This window comes from Thermobia domestica, chromosome 13 (assembly GCF_964235325.1).
Source record: "Thermobia domestica chromosome 13, izTheDome1.hap1.1, whole genome shotgun sequence".
Lineage (NCBI taxonomy): Eukaryota > Metazoa > Arthropoda > Insecta > Zygentoma > Lepismatidae > Thermobia > Thermobia domestica.
The window spans coordinates 119,619,358-119,638,543 of NC_137466.1; the positions used below are offsets into that span (position 1 = coordinate 119,619,358).

The 19,186-nt window shown below is 35.4% G+C and overlaps 1 protein-coding gene across 1 annotated transcript in view; it reads left to right on the forward strand.

Annotated features, from left to right (window-relative positions):
• LOC145668452 (glycine receptor subunit alpha-2-like) overlaps positions 1–19,186 on the forward strand; it is a 985,563-nt gene that overhangs the window by 912,233 nt on the left and 54,144 nt on the right. The window contains exon 5 of the mRNA XM_081736332.1: positions 1,902–2,024. Coding sequence (XP_081592458.1) covers positions 1,902–2,024 — 123 coding nt within the window. The remainder of the gene's footprint in view (positions 1–1,901; positions 2,025–19,186) is intronic.

A 19,186-nucleotide genomic window follows, 5' to 3' on the forward strand; every position in this document is an offset into this window, starting at 1 on the left:
TCTTACCGGGGATCAAACCAGGGACTGAGTGCAAAGAAGACGCGCGCTAGCCATTAGATCAGTAGGAAGGACTAAAAATATCAGTTAATGGATAGAAAAAATAGCATAATCACAGAGTCGTTTATTTGTGATGAATCAATCACATTCAATGTCAACAGTTGCAGCTTCCACATAAAGCTTAAGGCAGAGATTGAGCGCAATGCCCATCCAATCGACTCTAGGCATCCGTTACTAAAGGTCGGAACTATCCATAGAGTCACCAGAAGCTCCATAGGTATTCGAGCCATTTGCAAGGTGTCATTCGAAAGAAGGTCATTCCTATTCACAAACAATTCTTTGTTTCTTTTAAAAGAAAAAAAATCCTGATACAGTGGTATTAATTGTAATTTTTTTAGGCTAATAAAATGTGAATGAAGCCATTAAACTCCACTTCGAAGAAAAAAATAATTTTCGATTTCTGCTTTTCAGTGAAATAACTTATTTGGGGATATATAGATATTAGGTTGCCGGAAAAGTTATGACATGTTTTTATTTTTTTTAATATTTTCAAAAGTCATTTATTTATATTAAAAACAAAGATCAATCAATGAGGTATATATCAACAATTCGATAACATTTTATTTTCTTTCAATGAGCTTCTTATTCCTCGTTCATAGAAGGATCTGTCTTTATCGGCGCAAAACTGAGCAAGGCGTGTTACAGCTTCATCTGAATTGAAGATTATACCATGCAAGAGGTTTTCAATACAACATTAAAAAAAAAAAAAAAAAACGTAAGTCTGACGATACAAGTTTTTATGGCGGGTGTACAACACATCCGAACCAAGCATCAATAATTTTTGACAGATGATCAAACTTGGAAATGTTTTCACGTTGTCGTGAAACTCCTTTACGACTAATGAACTCTAAATTTGCTGGAAGATGGATTCGTTCAAACTGACCAATTGCGAAAAGTACTCACTCAAATTGATTGTTTAGTTTCTTGTAGCATCTAAAAAAAACGTACGACACCTTTAGTACTGAAGGTATTTCCTCGTTTGATAAATGTCTGTTTTTGAGATGGATCATTACACCCGGAACTAAGACCTTTAAACACCACGTTGTTGTAAACAGTCTACTTCTAATTACTACTCACTAGTTACTTTGAAAAGTATATAGTGCTCCGTCGCGGCTATATGGTCAGTATACGCGACTTGAGCGTAGGAGACCCGGGTTCGATTCCCTGATGTTCTTGTAAAATGTACTTGCAACACTGTCCCCGTTTACGCAACTTTTCAAAAGCTCAACGTGTATTCTTCAATTTACAGGAGTGAAACAGTAAAATGTATTTGTAATAGTAAGCTTTTTCACTATTAAGTAAATAAATAAAGAGCATTGATTGTGTAGTTAGTAAGGTGCTCATTATCAACCAGACAACCCAGACTTGATCCCCATTGAGAGCCAGAACATATCCCTTGTTTTTTACCAACATTCCATGCGGCTCAGCAGTTTATCCAGTCTCTGTAGAATGGGAACATGGTGAAATCTTGAAGAGATGAATTAGCGTGTGACTGATTACCTTAACTCCTCCTGTACGTGACAAACCAGTGCATTGTCTTTACACCTCATTGCCCTGATTCGAATTGGTGATAGACATGCCTTAAATAAATAAATACACCATATTTGTAGTGATTAACTGTTCAAAGCTTTGTTCAGAAAGAAATTCATAGAATACACTCAATTAAGACTAATTAGAACAAATCAGAAAACATTTTATGCATTTCATTTACAGGAAAAAAAAATGAAAAGAATAATTGACGATTTATACTTAAAACAAATTGGATTTAAAAAAACTGTTTTCTGTTCTAAGTTGCAATAAATTTACATTAAGCTGAAATAAACTTAATTTATCTTATATTTTAGGACTACGAGGTGGACCTCTACCTGCGACAGAGTTGGATCGATCTTCGACTGAAAAATAGCCATATTACCAAAACGTTGGACTTAAATGATCCTCTTTTTGTCCAAAGAATCTGGAAACCAGAGGTAAGACATATTTTGTTATAGTTTAGTATCCACAACTATTTTGGAAAGGTATTGAAATGTAGATCTTTGAAAGCGCATATTTACCATTTCTAACATATAGAAGAAAATTCAATAGGTAACTACATCACAGATGGCAAAGTATTTTAGGGAAAACCTTTGCCCGAAGAAAACTCAGTGCTAAAAGTAAGCTAACCTTCGTGGACTTTTTCATAGGAAATGACTTCTGTCACATTGAGGGTGTTTCAAAACAACACCGACAACGTTTGGGAGGTGATTCCTGACACCAAGATAAGACAAAAAGTATAGACTAACCTAGGTGCACAAATGCTTCGTTTCGGAGTTGTAGGCTGACGAAAACATAAAAAAAAAAAAACTTATAAAGCTCCAAAATTATGGGACCTACCTTAGTAGGGACTTCACTTAGAAACTAATGTGTCCTATCCAATAATCCATGTTTCTGAATCCTAAGGTACTCACGCAACAATTTATATAGAGGGAGTTTGGCTACGATCATATGATTTGAAATACTCACAAACTACCTCTACAAAAATTGTTGCGGAAGTACCGCGGAATACTGAAACATAGAGATTTGGATAGGGCACATCTTCCTAATTGAAGTCCCGATCCGACTACGGTAGATCCCATAGTTTTGGAGCTATGGACCTTTAAAGTTATTTTTTTCATGTTTTCGGCAACCTATAACTCCGAAAGAAAGCATTTGTGCACCCAAGTTGGTCTAAACTTTTGTCTTATCTTGATGTCAGGAACCACCTCCCAAAACGTTCTTGGTGTTGTTTTGAAACACCCTGTATAAGAGTAATTAATAAAATAGTTGTTTACAAAGTAATAAAATCTCATGAGTCGTATCTGAGAAAATTGTAAAATAAATAAATAAATAAATAAATAAATAAATAAATAAACTTGTGAATATTTTCATGTGTGATTTACGTAACGTCATAAAGTTAATAATAAAACGTCTATTTATTTATAAAATACTGCCTGTCATTTTTGAGAAAATCGTTCGGAAATATTTACTTCAAGAATAAACTGCTACTCATCTTTTTAAAAAGGACAAATGGATCATGTCGTATTGTCAGGTTTTTAAAGAAATATTTGTTAAATATAGCCAAGATCATCTGAATGGTTTTCGATTAAATCGTCTGAGAAAACTCGCCCGATTGAGTAAACAAATGCCTAGGAAAAATGAATTATACCACGCACAAAAATGTTAATACAAATAAACAATATGAACAATATCGTTGGAGACATTTTTGAAAGAATCCCATTTTTTAAAAAATGTTCACCCTTCAGTACACTATCCTTATGTTTGCGACTCGGAAGAAAATTCGAACTCCCTCACCCTCTGCAGAATTTTATAAGAGCTTTGGGCCTTACGCAGACTCGTTTTGACATATGATTAGCGTCATAGTAAAGACCTAACTACTGCATGAAACATTCGTTAGTAGAACACTTTAGTATGGCACTAATCACTCGTCAGAACTACTCTGCAAAAGGCCGTTTAAGTTTAAAATTTGGTGTGCGAACATGTTGAACAGTATTGCGTTTAGGTGAGTGAACATAAACACATTTACATCGGGTTAAATGAATGGATGGGCAGATATTTAAAAATCATTTCCGGTGTGAACGGTTAATGAAACGTGTAATTCTGTTGAAATCTCGAATTCGATTGTCACGATTATCATCTCCTACAGTATTACCATTCTATTACGATTTTCCTCTCCTATTGTCGCTCGAAAGCAAAAATAAATAAATAAAATAAAATCTTTTAGTTTAACATCCACAATTATGTCCTTTAGGCTACGGGAGACGGGTGATTAAAACAAATGAACGATGATGGAAGAATTGATGGAATCAGAAAGTAAGAGGAAACGGAAGTACCCCGAGAAAACCCACGGATACGATGCTGTCCACCACAAGCTTACTTTCCGAAAGATCGAACCAGGGGCCCTGCCACACCAGAGGTAAGCGCTCTACCACTTAGCCACTGTTCCTCCATAAAAAGGTAAAGTTTTAATAAGAAAAAGAGACACGAGTATATGTTGTTACATTTATGTATCTTTATTTAATTTCTTGTTTCAAAAGTTAATTAATATATCGCCTGAATTTCGCATTAGCTCTTCATTTTACTTCATTAAGCAAGTATTAAAATTGAGCGTCGGGAAACTCTACCTAATTTGATTATAAATACTCTTCTATAGAAAACATTCATTAAAATTTTTATCTTTAGCCTCGTCCAATCTCTTCAATTAATTTCTCCATGTCATGTTTAGTCTAGTCAATTAAATACAGAATTATCCAGGGAGCGGAATAAGTTGATTTTCCTAATTGCACATGCAGGCTCTCGACTCTTGTTCAAGGATGCAGAAGAGTAATTACGGAACATTCAACCACGCTTCTTTGACATATGCAAGTGAATTTAATCACTCTAAAAAATTAAATTTTGCCATATAATTTCTTTCAAAAATGTTCATAAAGTATAACTACCGCTAACTGATGTTAAACAGTTTTATTTTCTTTCTGTACGTGTTAATAAAGCTAGGTCTTAAATAACATTCTTCTACATGTTCTTTGGCATTTATCGTTCTGTGTTTTATTGTCTTTTCTTTAGATATATTAAGATAGTGGAGTATTAGCATTACGCAAATAACTAGACCATTCTACGACATTTAGTGCTTTCAAAAGATTTTTTTTTTCCAAAGGGGGCGTGGAGGTCAGGACAATTTAATGTTGTTACTTCATCCATAGAAATCTTTGTCCATCATTCGGAATTCCATAAGCTTCCTCGGTGCTGAACTTTAATAATTTAAGGTCCTCGCCTTCAGTGTAGGTCACCAAACTTGGATTTCTAATGGGGTACTCATGGGAGGATTGAGACCATACATAACAAGAAAATCACATTGCTTTTGTTTAGGAACAATAATTTTAGGAATGCTCCAAAAGTAGATCAAAAGATTGAGATCTTAGCCAAGAATTTTAGGAATGACAAAAAATGGATCAAAAGATTGCGATCTTAGCTAATAATTAGTTTTTGGATCAGAAGCCACAAAAATTTTAAACGGCCTCTAAATCAAATTTTCGTATTTTCTACGGAATAAGAATACCATACTGAGTTAAGTGATAGTTTGGGTTTGGCTATACTATATGTAGTTCTCCAGATGTAAGGCCTAAAAGAAAATTTTTGATTGAAATATATTGGATCGTTTGATCCAAAAGAAAAAAAAATCTTCTTAGATAGAATCAGAGGCGGTCCTTCAGAAAAGCCACATTAGTAAAAATGTAAATATCATTTCTACAACCGAAGGGAAGAGAACTTCATACAGGTTCAGAAAGTTGTCTACAAGATCTGTATACATTAGGTATTTTCCTTCCCGTAGCTTGTAGTGATAAAATCTATTATTATTATTATTATTATTATTATTATTATTATTATTATTATTATTATTATTATTATTATTATTATTATTATTATTATTATTATTATTATTATTATTTACCGATGTGGCTTCCTTTCAGAACCAAAACTGAAGAAAATTCAAATTCCATTTTATTCTGGATACCATGTAAAGATGGCAGTTTAAAGAATGAGATTGTGACCTGTAGAGCCTCTAACGTAAGAACTTAATCCAAATTCCAAATCAGGTTGTAGGTTTGCCTCGAAGTTTTAAACAGACGTTAAACTACCAAAGCACAAACAACATTCTCAGGTCAGCGTTGAGTGAAGATCTTTTCTTTTTCAAGATCCAGTCAATGTATTTTACAGAACTATATTGCTAAACTGTCTTTCACTTTGAATTTCTGCAACATTAAAAATTCAAAAAAAAAAAAAAAAAAAAAAATTAAAGGATTGTCACCACTACATTTAAAAAGTGTGTACTCAGATCAAGTCTAGCATGAAGATCTAAAAAGCAGAATATGTGATTTTATAGTGAAGACGCATAATATTTTACTGTTATTTTCACTTATGAAAAGTTTCTAGTTCAATATTGTGGTAAAGAACATCGAATGATGGGATTTTCGGAGATTTCTGATTTCATTGTACTTTTTTGTCCTGCTAATTGCGCTGTGATCATGTACTTATATACGCATATTCCATGTGTTCCCACATGACCTAACTGAGAGGCTTAAATTGAAGATAACATTTATTTTCGTACTGTAAGTCTTTACAAGGTACCATATCAATATTCGCATGCATAGCTTCAGAAAATTTGAAACAAATGTTAGTCAGTCATGTAAAAAGAATTACTTACAGTACTTAGTGTATTTATTATAAACGTCTTGACACAATCAGTTTTGCATTTAGAATTTTAGTTATGGTAGCAGAACGGTTAAAATATAGTCCTTGGAATGAACAAGTTATATAAAGATACCAGTGTGAAACGTCTGTTCCAGATATATATAATGTTGTATAAAAAATAGTGGCAAGTGGCAACAATCTTCTCACATCAGAGGGCTGTGTCTCAGCATTACAAAATATCCGTAGTTGATAAGGAAATGTGCAGAGATGAAGTGTACTCAGTAGTAACGATTGTATGTTATTTAGTGAAAAGCAGCAATGACGTAAAGTAGACGAGGAAAGAGGAATACTTTTGAAATGACGAACAAACGTGCGTGGATCAAGATTGAAGTGGGACGTGGATGCAGTGCACAACTATATTTTCAGGAACTTCGTTACGACGTTTTCGCCAGAATGAAGGAACCACTTAGTGTGAAGCACTACAACACAAGAGAAGCTGTCGTCCGTACTGCAGAGGTCTGCAGGGGCTCGGGATGAACTCGGACCTACAATACATATATCACTTCGGGCCCAGGCCGGGCTCGGGTCGTAAATTTTTAAATATACAACCATACGAGTATTTCTCGGGCCTTTTCGAGCCTAACTTTGTAAATATACTGTACAACGATATATATTGCACCGTTCTTTCTGCAGAACTTTTAAAGCACAACTGCAAATCAAACCTCTAATTGCTGTCAATAAAAATACAATTTTGAGTTAATTATTAATTTTCTGTAACTCGGACTTATTTCAGGCTCATTTTATTATCACACGAGCTCGAGCCGGGCTCGGGCCTAAATGCTAAAATTTCGGTCTGGGTCTAACCTTATAGTATAAGTTCACGGGCCTAAAAATTCCGGCCCGTGCAGACCTCTACTGTGCTATATGGCATTGTCTGCGGAATATCGACAAAGATTAACGCACTGACGGTGTACGATGTCTTCCACACGAGTAGCAGAAGGTGATAGAGATAGGAAGCGATTGCATTGTTGAAATGTAAGAGGTTGTTCTGTGTATAAAATCAGGTACGAATTAAAACTATGTTCGCATTACATTTTATCCTGCCCTTGTAGATTCACGTATATGAGTAACTTTTTCATATAGCCGTACATTTCACCATTGTCGTGCCGTGGAAAATCAGCGCCCGAGACGAGAGTATACGTCAGCGTCCCTGAACATATATTACAATTAATTTTCCTTTTTTCTCTCCCGATTTTTGCGTCCCCTTTACTTCGGCTCCCGGGCCCGTCACTCCGCTCTCTTCCCCCCCCCCCGATGGTATTGCATTTCACAATACCAATGCGAAAAAAAAAACTTTTTCAAAGTGTAAACCATGAAATTGATAGTAACAGAGCTAAATTTTGACATATGCGCATTGAGTGCATAAAGACCAAACACCATAGATATAATATAGCAAATACGAAAACGAAGAACGAACTGAGTGAAGAAGTTTAGAATTATTGTGAAAAGCAAATATTTATTTCAAATATATATGTTGAATGAACCAACGTCATTATTCTTGATAATATTTATTACGTCGTTAATGTATATTATCAATGTAGTTAAATAAACTGATGTTATTTATTAACAAAAATTCAGGCACAGTTGAGTGCATTTTTGTTCTGGAAACATTAACAAAGTTCAATTAATAACATTAACCTCTAGGAAATACGTAAGATTGTTGTAGAAAACTAGTCAGAACCTACATTCACCTTATATAATTGTGGACAAATCTTAAAGAAATCTCTATCGTAATCTGCGAATACTCCATTTATAAAGATAATTAATAAAGCCTCTTTTGAAAGAATGGTTTTATGCTTTCTACAATGTTGCCTACAACTTGTTAAATAGTTTCAATCCTTTTCCGACTATTAATACATACCACTCTTCACATATCACTGTATATATCAGTTGTCTTGTCAACAACATTCTTGTGTTTATGGTACCTACCGTCACATATATGACTTACAATACAGAACATATATCTAAAAATGCCTTTATTTTTTCAGAGTTCAGTTTTCGAAAAGAGAAAAATACTAGCACTAGGCATTACAAAAACTCCTCAACCCATTATATTCCCAGTCTTCAGTATACATGAAAAACTGGTTCTCCATCATTTGTCATATTTCTTTTATTTGGGCTTTACAAGAAATGAAATTCATATTTCGTTTTACAGTTCGGATCAACGGAAACGAAGAAACGAAAACACTTAAACTGACAGCAATTTTTCATTCTGTCCCTACCGCCTATAAAAAAAGATGACCTTGGATAAAAATAACAGAGAGAAAGAATGAAAAAAAAAAGAAAAGAATCAGTGCTCAATTGAGGTTTGAACTTGATTCGCCAGGTTAAAAGCACATTTCTTTCTTGCTTTCTTGTTCTATTTTTTAAAAATAATCTTTTTCTTTCTGTACAAGAGAGGAAAATTTAAGAAAAGAATAAAAGAAGTACGAGAGATTAGATCATGAATGGAACTCAACAGCGTAAAGTCAGAATGGAATTGATTTGTGATTTATAACTGTTTTTCTAAACTACAAATAATGTACTATATTTTTGTGATAATTTGTCACAAACAGCTTAAAGGTGTCATTCAGAATAACGCAATACGTAGAAAAAAGAAGGATATTATGAGACTTTGCTACTTTGCTATAATCACCTCACGTTTTTGGTTTTTAGTAAAGAACCTAAACACAAATAAGGATCTCCTTTCTAGCTACTGTAAGTGGTTAGTATACGCGCATTTGGCATGGAAGAATCAGCTTATATTCTCTCATGTTGAAATCAAAGAATCGTAGATGATATCAAGCAGATTAGGCCTCGAACCTCCCCAGGACCTGACAAAATCCCACCATATATAATTAAAGGTTGTTGGCATTTACTTAAACATCCATTGCAGGCCATATTTAATCAATCACTAGCTAGTTCTGACTTCCCAACAAGATGGAAAATTGCTTATATATATCCAATTCCAAAAGCCAGTAGAAATAATACTGACATGAAAAGTTCTAGACCAATAGCTATAATCTCTGCACCTGCTAAAATATTTGAAATTGTTATTCAAGCAAAATTATATTCCCATGTCTCTCCTTTATTTCGCAAAGTCAGCATGGTCTTCTACCCAGAAAATTAACAGTAACTAATCTTTCAGAGTTTACTCACTTATTAACAAGAGAATAAATCAAGTTGACACAATTTATACAGACTTCAGTAAGGCGTTTGATGTTATTAATCATGATATTCTTCTTAGCAAGCTAGTAACAATTCATTTTCCTCATACTCTACGTGAATTTTTATCGTCATATCTCTGTGAACGCAGACATCGTATTCGTAAAAATGTCCAGACCACTGAATTTTTATTCTTTCAGGGTTCAAACTAAAGACGTTTGCTGTTCCTCATATATTAATAATTAACTTGAAGTATAACTGAATAAAGTCACAGAAACTGTTATATGCAGACGATTTAAAATTTACCGTGTCATACACTCGGAAAGAGACAGCATTAATTTGAAAAATGACATTAATGCACTTCATGAATGGTGTGAAATTAATAAGTTACCACTAAACATTGAGAAGTGCAATGTAATATACAAGAAAAAGGAATTACTTGGAATTTGAGCATCATATTAATGACATACCATTGCAAAGAGTTGACCAAATAACTGATCTTAGAGTATCAATAAGACTAAATCTCTCGTTTGATATTAATCTAAATCGAACTGTAAATTAGGCTTACAGGAATCTCGGATTTGTAATGAGACTTGCAAGTGAATTCAAGAGCACTAATGTTCTTAAAATTCTATATGCTGTATATGTACGTACCAAACTGGACTACGCGTCCATAATATGGAATTCTAGTGCGTAAAAATATACACACCAATCAGAAGTAATCCAATCAAAATGTATTCGTTATTTAATATATATGAAGAGACGGGAATCTATCCTCAATATGAAACATATCTTGAATTCTTGCCGAGCTATTCAATGTATTCTCTTGGAGCAAGAAGAGCTAACTCTCTTCCGTATGAAAATAACCATATATATTTTATTAATAATAAAGAATACCCATTCATAACAAATGTTCCATTTTATTAGTATATGAAATCAGTTTTCCTGTTCTTCTGGGCAGCAAACCTGTCTAAAAGTTGTTTGTAGTCTAGTATATTATCATTTTTTCTCTGTTGCTGTGATCAAGGAAGCCGTCAGCATAGTATCGCTCCAGAAATGTGAGACGGTGTGCTATTCGTGTTCTTTTTGTGCTGCTGGGATAACCCACGTGCTACCAAGTGAGCACACACCTTGGAGTATCGCAACACATCAGACACTATTCTCTGCATGGTACCATAGCCCAATTCCAGCTCTGATCCAATTGCACAAATAGTTACATTTCTTCCACTCGTCCGTATTTGCAGAACTTTAACGACCTCTCACTGCCTTATTACTAGTGTTGCCATATGTCCGTATTTTGTACGCACTATTTGTATTTTGGGGTCCGTGTCCGTTTCGTACAAAGCATGAAATAGGAAAATGTCCGTATTTGACAGGTTTTGTAGCTGCCCAAAAATTCCAAAGTGCCCGAGTCGGGAATCGCTAAAATATCAGGCGAGAAGAATTGTGTTTTCATCAAATATTTTAATTACTATTAATAAAATAGGTTATGTTTTTAAAAAGTGTCATTTTTCCATTCCAGGGTTCTTTTGGTTAGATTTAATATACGTAATTTAATGGCATGATTTATTATATTTGTCTTAATGAAAAAAAATATAAAACATATTAGTTTCCAATAGTGTTTTAAGTATTGCAGTAAACAATTGTGTGATAACCTGAAAAGGTGAATTTTAGGTAAGAAATTTCAAAATATTTTTTTTCTGAGTTTGGGCATTGTATCTTTGATAGGTCGTCATTTCAAGACTTGTCCATATTTTGGTTCAAAAAATTATGGCAACCCTACTTATTACGGCTTTCCATCTCCATTCTACCCGCTTGAAAAAAACACGAGACAATTTCGTCACATGTCTGGCCATTGCTTCTTCACCATACACTTACAAACAACTTACTATTTTACTCGCTATGAAGCGTCTGCGAACTCATTAATACCTACCCGCACAATCTTTGATAGGCAACTGACGCTACCACTCTCGGGAAACAATATTCCCTCAACAATGTTTGCTCTTCCATTGCTGCTGCTTGTAACTTGTAACTATCCTCGTACTGAAACTTCTATAAACATATGATGGGCTGAAAACAACGGTGATGTAAGTGATATTGTTATACTTTTACTTGAAACCCCTTGAAAGTTAGTTGTATACTTTTTGAAACCCCTTCAGAATTCAGGATAATCATGTATTGTTTAAAGAAATATAATTGATTAATAGCTCCAGCGGTTTCCTAATATATTCTAAAGACAAAGTGTGCTTACTTTCGTAGTTTTCAAACATATAGGCTATGCAATATAATTGTTTCCATGTCACTTATACCACTGTTCCGCAAACATTTCCGCTCATTGTTGTTCAATAATCACGGCTATTTACGTTTCCATGATTGTTTCTCGAACTTTGATGGTAGAGTAATAAAATTTTTATTATCATTGCAGCTGAAATATCAGAACCTGGTGAAAGAAAACAATTGCCAAAAACTTGTCAGAAACAAAATTTATTCCGCAGAAATACAAAGCAAAGAAAGCACCTGCCTGCTTAAAGCTTTCATTCTGATGCTTCATTTGCTGACATCACGGAATTTGGGTTTCAGATGTTATAGTGTTTCAAATGTCTGTAAAAATCATGGTGGACTGGAGGAACATATGGAAAGAGAGACACGAGATCTTGGAATTTTTCTGCACTAATGTAAACAATGGCGTTTCGAAGCTGCGTCAGTTTCTTGGATGGATTTACTGGTCGTCCACGAATATTCCGGTTCCAGTTTACTGTTCGAAAGCGCACGAAGTCATTCATTGAATAATTGAACGAAAAGGTGTACTCGAGTAACATCCATCACTACACCACTTTTGCTCTGACAGCAAGTATGTTTTCTGTTAATGTTAGTTAACCCAATCCTCTACAGAGCGAAGCAGAATGCAGATATCACTTACACCTCTGTTCCTGAAATGTATCAGAATGCCATCGACTGATCAAATGTGAAACCCCATTTTGTTCCATAGAGTCACTTACACCAGTGTTCTTTTCAGTCCTACAGGGGTAAAAGTGAGGGAGAACGCAGGGGGACGTCATACTCCCACTTCGACAAAATATCTTATAGCATCCTCCCAGTTCCTAAAAGAATTACAATGGATAAAGATAGGCAAGGAGGATGGCGTGACGTCACTCCTAAGTATATATAATGTGTATATATGGTATATGTAAAATTGTTGTGAAAAGTTTTGGTTACCATGAATCATAATACATCTCATGTAAATGAAACAAAGTGTTTATTTGTCTCGGTGTGTGTGTGTCTGTCTGTGTGCCTCCTGGGAACCAGACGAGTGGAGCGAGTGTTACCGAATTTGGGTCACGGGTACTTTGGTCCAGGCCCCAGACCAAGACGAAGAATTTTCTTTTTTAAATTTGGAACCAGGGTTGTCTCAGGGAAGAGCGTTTACTGAAACATGTACAAGTAGTAGAAAATGGCTGACACTAGTGTCGAATTCATAGTTTTCGCGGTCACTGAGATCAATGGTGAAACTTAGATTGCATTAACTTACAAATTTACCCTACCCGGCTGCGGGCCGAGGGCACACCTGTATCCATGGGGGTCTGAGGGGGCCGTGCTCCCTAAATTTTCACTGGCCCCCCTAAAATTTCCACGGTAGGCTTGCAAATGTACGATAATATGGCGATGAACTATAGTATGGTTGAATTGGGCCCCCCATAACTTCTACCCTACGTTTTTGGGCTGGCTACGGGCCTGGCCGGGGGTCACCGGAGGGGATACCGAGATATGTAAAAATAATCCAAAATGTCAATATGTCCGATTCAAAATGTCCGATATTATAGTGTCAAATCCATAGTTTTCGCGGTCGCTGAGACCAATGGTGACACTTCTATTAGCAATGACTTTCAAATTCAGCTGCCATTGTATGCGGGAGGAAGGGGAGTTACCAAAACATGTAAAAATAATTCAAAATGGCCAATATTTGTGTCAAATCCATAGTTTTCGTAGTCGCTGAGATGAATGGTGATACTCCCACAGGCGTTGACTTCCAAATACAATCCCCATGCGAAGAATGGGTATTTCAGCTAGTAATTTATAATACAGAAAGTTTCTGAATCCTTCTTACAAGGCTTAGGATGTTCTTCTTCTCATAAAAGCATGAGAGCTTGTAGAGTTTATATACTATAGAATTCATTAAGCATTCATTGAGTCTATCGGCTAAGCACGTCGCTAGTGCACATTCCTTCCATTTACACTTCGATATAGCAAATATTGTAGAGCAACAGCAAGGTCGTTGAGGGCGGAGTTCGGACGTATGATGTTACTACTGTCTATTGATAGCAAGTACTGGAGATTAGTTTTTAACATGGAATTCGTAATTAAATAACTGGATGACGGGAACATTGAATTAGTTTTAGCAAATATTTTATTGAGAAGCTTCCTATTATAATTAAATTTGAATTTAGTGCACATTTGAACTGAGAAATTTGTAGCTTTGCATTCGCCTAGGGACTAGGGTCTTTAGAGAATCAGTAGAGACGTCAAAGATAGCAATACTTCGAGATCGAGCGACGTCGGGAGGCACCGGGAGTTTGCCTCTGGTATATGAAAAGAAGCTAAACTTAGCATTGATTCTCAGTTATTAGCTAAGTAATATGCACGATTTTTTTTTTTTATGTAGAAACTATACGAAACTAGCACTAAAAATTTAAGGGTAGCTGTATAGACAAATTCATGTAGAGTCGTATTTAAACCATCTAACATAACCGAATTTAGAATTTTGGAGTTTTCTCAGAATTTTCTCATAGGAATTTGCGATGTTCGAATAAGCTATCCAGATAGGATATACCAATATCAAAAGTTCCGAGCTCAGCATGGCTAAGGTTCTGAGTTAAAATCATGTTCGTTAGTTCATGCATGAATTGCTCTGGAAAAAAATGTCTAGCCACTTTTTTTAATCAATTAATTTTTGTTTTTCATGTGTATTTTCTAACGCACTGGAGCTTCGTAACAGATATATCAATATTCTTTACATGAGCATATTAGGTTACGAGTACAAACATGTTTTAAACAATATAACACGAATTGTTTTAGAAACGGAATTGAGTTAAGTTACATTGCTAACTTTTATTCTTTCATACTAAGGGAAGATAACATCTGTACAAGAATTAGAGCATTAATTTGAAGCAATAAAAGTTCTCTTTTTACCGATGTGATTCCCCTCAAGATCCGCCACTGCATATTAACAAACTGTGTATATCGAACTGGATACAACTTGCAAGTTGTATGAACAAAAATGATCTTACATAAACTCAGAAAGTTGTCAAATATGTGGCTCTTGTGTGTGTCATATGAGAAGTGAAACTTTAGGGATGAAGGCGTATGTGCAAATATCTCTTTTAAGGCACACGTCCCTTCATTGTCTGCTGCTGCGCGCAGTGTCATAATAACAAAAGAAGAACTAAATGCCACGCCTTTGTTTTTTACTTATAAGTTAGAGTTAGTACGCTAGTAGGTTTCCACTGCTACTGAGCTGCTATGTGTGACCCTTATTAAAAGAATTCCACGTCTTCTGTGTTCAGTATTTTGTGGTTGTCTAATGAAGGAACTTTTATGGCTGCGCATGAGTGGACTTTAATTAGAACGCATAAGAGAAGAGTCATAAAAGATTGTTAAAAGCGCATGGTGGTCAAGGTCAGAAAATCACCATTTTTAGAAGGGAAGGTTATATTTGCAGCGTAGGAATGCAAGAAGTGAGACTGAGTTTATGAGAGACAAGGAGTAAAGATAATTAAGTTCGTAACATTTCTTATTCTTAAAGTAAGTATTTTAGAAAAGTGTCATTACTAGCTGAGTAGTTTCCGAGTAGTAACTATAATCTTCAATGGATGTGCAGAAAGACAAAACTTTATTTGTATATTACATGCCTCTAACATCTTTGTAAAACTTAACCGAGTTTCTGTTAAACTAGCTTCTGCTTAAGTCTTTTCCATATTTATACCACATTAAGAAAGAAAACTTCCTCTGAACACTCATCCTTTGTGTCACATCTAGCTTGCACTGTGTGAAGTTGTTACTCGTCTAGAAGGACACTTTTATTTGGCTAGATTGTATGTTAACTCATGTCCAAAATTATTGTCAATGTCTATATGTTGTTGTGGGAATATAATTGGAATTATACCTGGTAGCAGCGATAAGAGAGAGATTATCGAAGAATAAAGGCAATATTCAATGTCCGAAAACGGAGATATTTAATTTAAAGAAATTAGAAGAGAGCCAGGTAAGAGAGGAATACCAGATTGAAGTTTCGAATAGATTCACAGTTTTAGAAGATTCAGAATGCACTACTGTTGAGGATACTTGGATTGAAATAAGGGATAGCATTAAAATTTCTGCAAAAGAAAAATTGGGACACTCGGAAATACGTAAGAACAAACCATGGTTCGACTAGAAATGCATTAAACTAGCAGAGAAAACAGGCAAAATTACATTGACTACAAAATCCGAATGAAAATAACTACACAAAATTTCGTAGACATCAGCCGGGAAACTTACAAAACTTTTAGAACAAAGAAACGCGATTTTTGAAACCTAAAATTAAGGAACTGGAAGATAATAGTGAAAATAAAAACATTCGGCACATGTATAAGGGAATCAACGAATTTAAGAAAGGCTATCAACCTCGTGCTTATATATTAAAGAAAGCTGATAGAACAGTTCCCACTGATATGGATAACATCTTCAAGAGATGGAAAGATTTCTTTGACGATTTGCATAACAAGCACCCAAAAACTAATGTGCCTGAAGAAAAGGAGATACACACCGCAGAACTGTATATTCCAGAACCTAACCTAATAGAAATAGAAACCGCTAATAAGAAATTAAAGAAACACAAATCTCCGGGTGAAGACGAAATTCCGGCTGAGTTAATTCTAGCTGGAAGTGAAAAATTGTGGAACAAGATACACAAACTCATTCTTCTTATCTGGAACGAGAAAGAATTGCCACAAGAGTGGAAAGAATTAATCATTGTTCGAATTCACAACAAAGGCCACAAAACTGACTGTAATAATTATCGAGGAACGGGAATGGAGAATGGCGGAAACTTCATAATGAGGAACTACATAATTAAGATGGATCTCGCAGAAATAGGAATAGAAAGTAGAAACTGGATCCGGTTGACTGAGGATAGAAGTCGGTGGAGAGTTTTTGTGAACTCTGCATTGAACCTCCAGGTTCCATAAGCCATAGAGTTAGTTAGTTAGGTAGTTAGGAATATAATTTGAAAACGAATTCGTCCGGTATTTCTTATAATGTTAGTATGTGTATAATCCGCGAAGACATGTATGTGGAAAATTTCATGTCAAAAGAGCAGTAAATAAGAACAATAAAACGAAAATAAAACTTTCTTCTCCATGTTGTGGTAAAGTGCTGTAATCAGTACCTGCACATGACAAGGTAAAAAGATGTTTAAAAGGAGACAAAATGAAAAGTGTATCATGTGGATTGTTCTTAAATTCAGATTACATACTTTTTGCTGGAAGTATTTGTTCATAGTTCTATATTTTATAAATATGTTTTTTTTTTTTTTTGTAACAGTTTCTAATGAAATTATAGATTGTATAAAAGCATACATTCGTATTTACAATTTGGTAATGATTGGTTTTAGTGGGATGCTATATATGTGGGAAAATTTATATGTCGTTAAGCCTAACTGGTAAGCCAAACGTTGTAAGTGAACGATACGGCTAAAGTGTACAATGCAGCATCCAACACAAACAATTACCATAGGTGTAACACTCCATTTAGCAACATTTCCCGATTATGCAGGTAGTATCAGTATTAAAAGTACTCTGCAAAATCATTATCATATTATGTTCTTACAAGAAGACAGTTATAGTTATGCGACAATCATTTTGGACATGAGTGTACGTTCAATTTTAGAACAAGTTACGAAATTCATGACTTTTGACTCAACGCACCCTTGATCCAGAGTGATGCAACCTGACCTATACAGATCTGTGACCTGGTGACCTGGAGAGACCTGCACCTGGATAGACCCGGAAACGAAGAAACATATTCATACATATTAATAAGTTTTGCAATACGACCTTATTCCTTCTACGTTTTCAAAGTAGTTTCCACTACACATTACACATTTTTCCGTTCTTCGAAACCAGTCGTCGAAACGCCTTCCTTTCAGTCTGGTCTTCACATGGAGGAACAGCGGGAACTCACAGGGAGCGAGATCTGGACTGTACGAAGGGTACTCCAACCGTTTCAGTCCACTGCTGGCCAAATACTCTGAGCAAACATTTGAAACGGTGCGCTGGAGCGTTAGTGTGGTGAAGAAACCACGTGTCCATTCTTGAGATTGGGCGCAACTGTTTTAGAGCTGTAAGAACTTTAGGCAGACACTCCTCAGTATACCACTTCCCTGTGATTATCTTCTGTGTTTCTAAGACAGCTCGCTCGACAATTCCTCGCACACTAAAAATACCGCCACCATTCTCTTCTTCACTGATGTGGGCTTCCGAACAGCCACGGGGGTCTCCTTATCTTCGAATGTCTACATTTTGTTTTCAGCCTTGGTCGGGACGTGATAGTAATAGAGCCAAGTTTCGTCACCTGTCACAATACTGTTCACAGAGGAAGATTTTCCATTTTTGAATTTTTTCAACATTTCACGGAACCATGAAACATGGTGTGCCATCTGCTCGTCGGTCTAGTCATGTGGTATCCAAAGGGTACAAAGCTTTCTAGGTCGAAGGTGATCGTGGAGCATTGCATGAACTGTTGGTGTATTAATGCCCAAGCATACCTCTATTTGATGGTATGTAACCCGTCTATCTGTCTCAAGCATTTTTCCTACTACAGCAATATTTTGTTCAGTCCAGAAGATGGCCGACCTGACCTTGGTCCTCAAGGCTGAAATTTCCTTTTTGAAACTCTCGGTACCACCTAAATATCGTTGTACGATGAGGATAATCCTCTCCAAGCACAGGAGTCTTTTCTTCTAAACACTCATACACACTTAAACCACGTGCAAAACTGTAGCGCAAAATTGCCCGGTATTCAGTTTTTGATCACGACATCTCCCCCTCTTTTCACAGCTGAAACTCAACTAACACTAATACAATGACTAAAGCTGCTGCAGTGCAGGTTTGGACATGTTTAAACACGTGCTAAGTTGCAAATTCCTGTGATGATTCATTCTGTTTTATTGCAAAACTTTCCTAGTGCCCTTTGTAGTATGAAGCTGCTACTTCTAAAAAATACTTAACTTGCTCTTTTTTCTTACTAAATCTTTAATTTTTTCTTTCTTGTTGTATGTGTGTGTGAAAGCATTGTACTGAAAGATAACTGCAAGGTCTGTGAGAGTATAAACTCATGATAATGACAAAAATAAAAAAGATATGCTTTTCTTATGAGAGATCATCAAAATTTAATCGAACGAACCTGTGAAAATTGTAGGAATGGTTACTCTCGTCTAGACTAATTTTGAAATTTTGATATGAGAACGAGATCGGGACCGACATTTGTAAATCGAGACGAAACTGAGTCTAAAAATACCAAGAATTATTCTTGGCGAGACCGAAATCGAGACAAACACTTGTAATTCGATAATATACCGAGGGGAAACTAAAGTCTAAACTCAAAAGCCTCGATTTTGTCTCAGATATTGGGAACAAAAATATCTTTACACCAAGTTACATTACATATA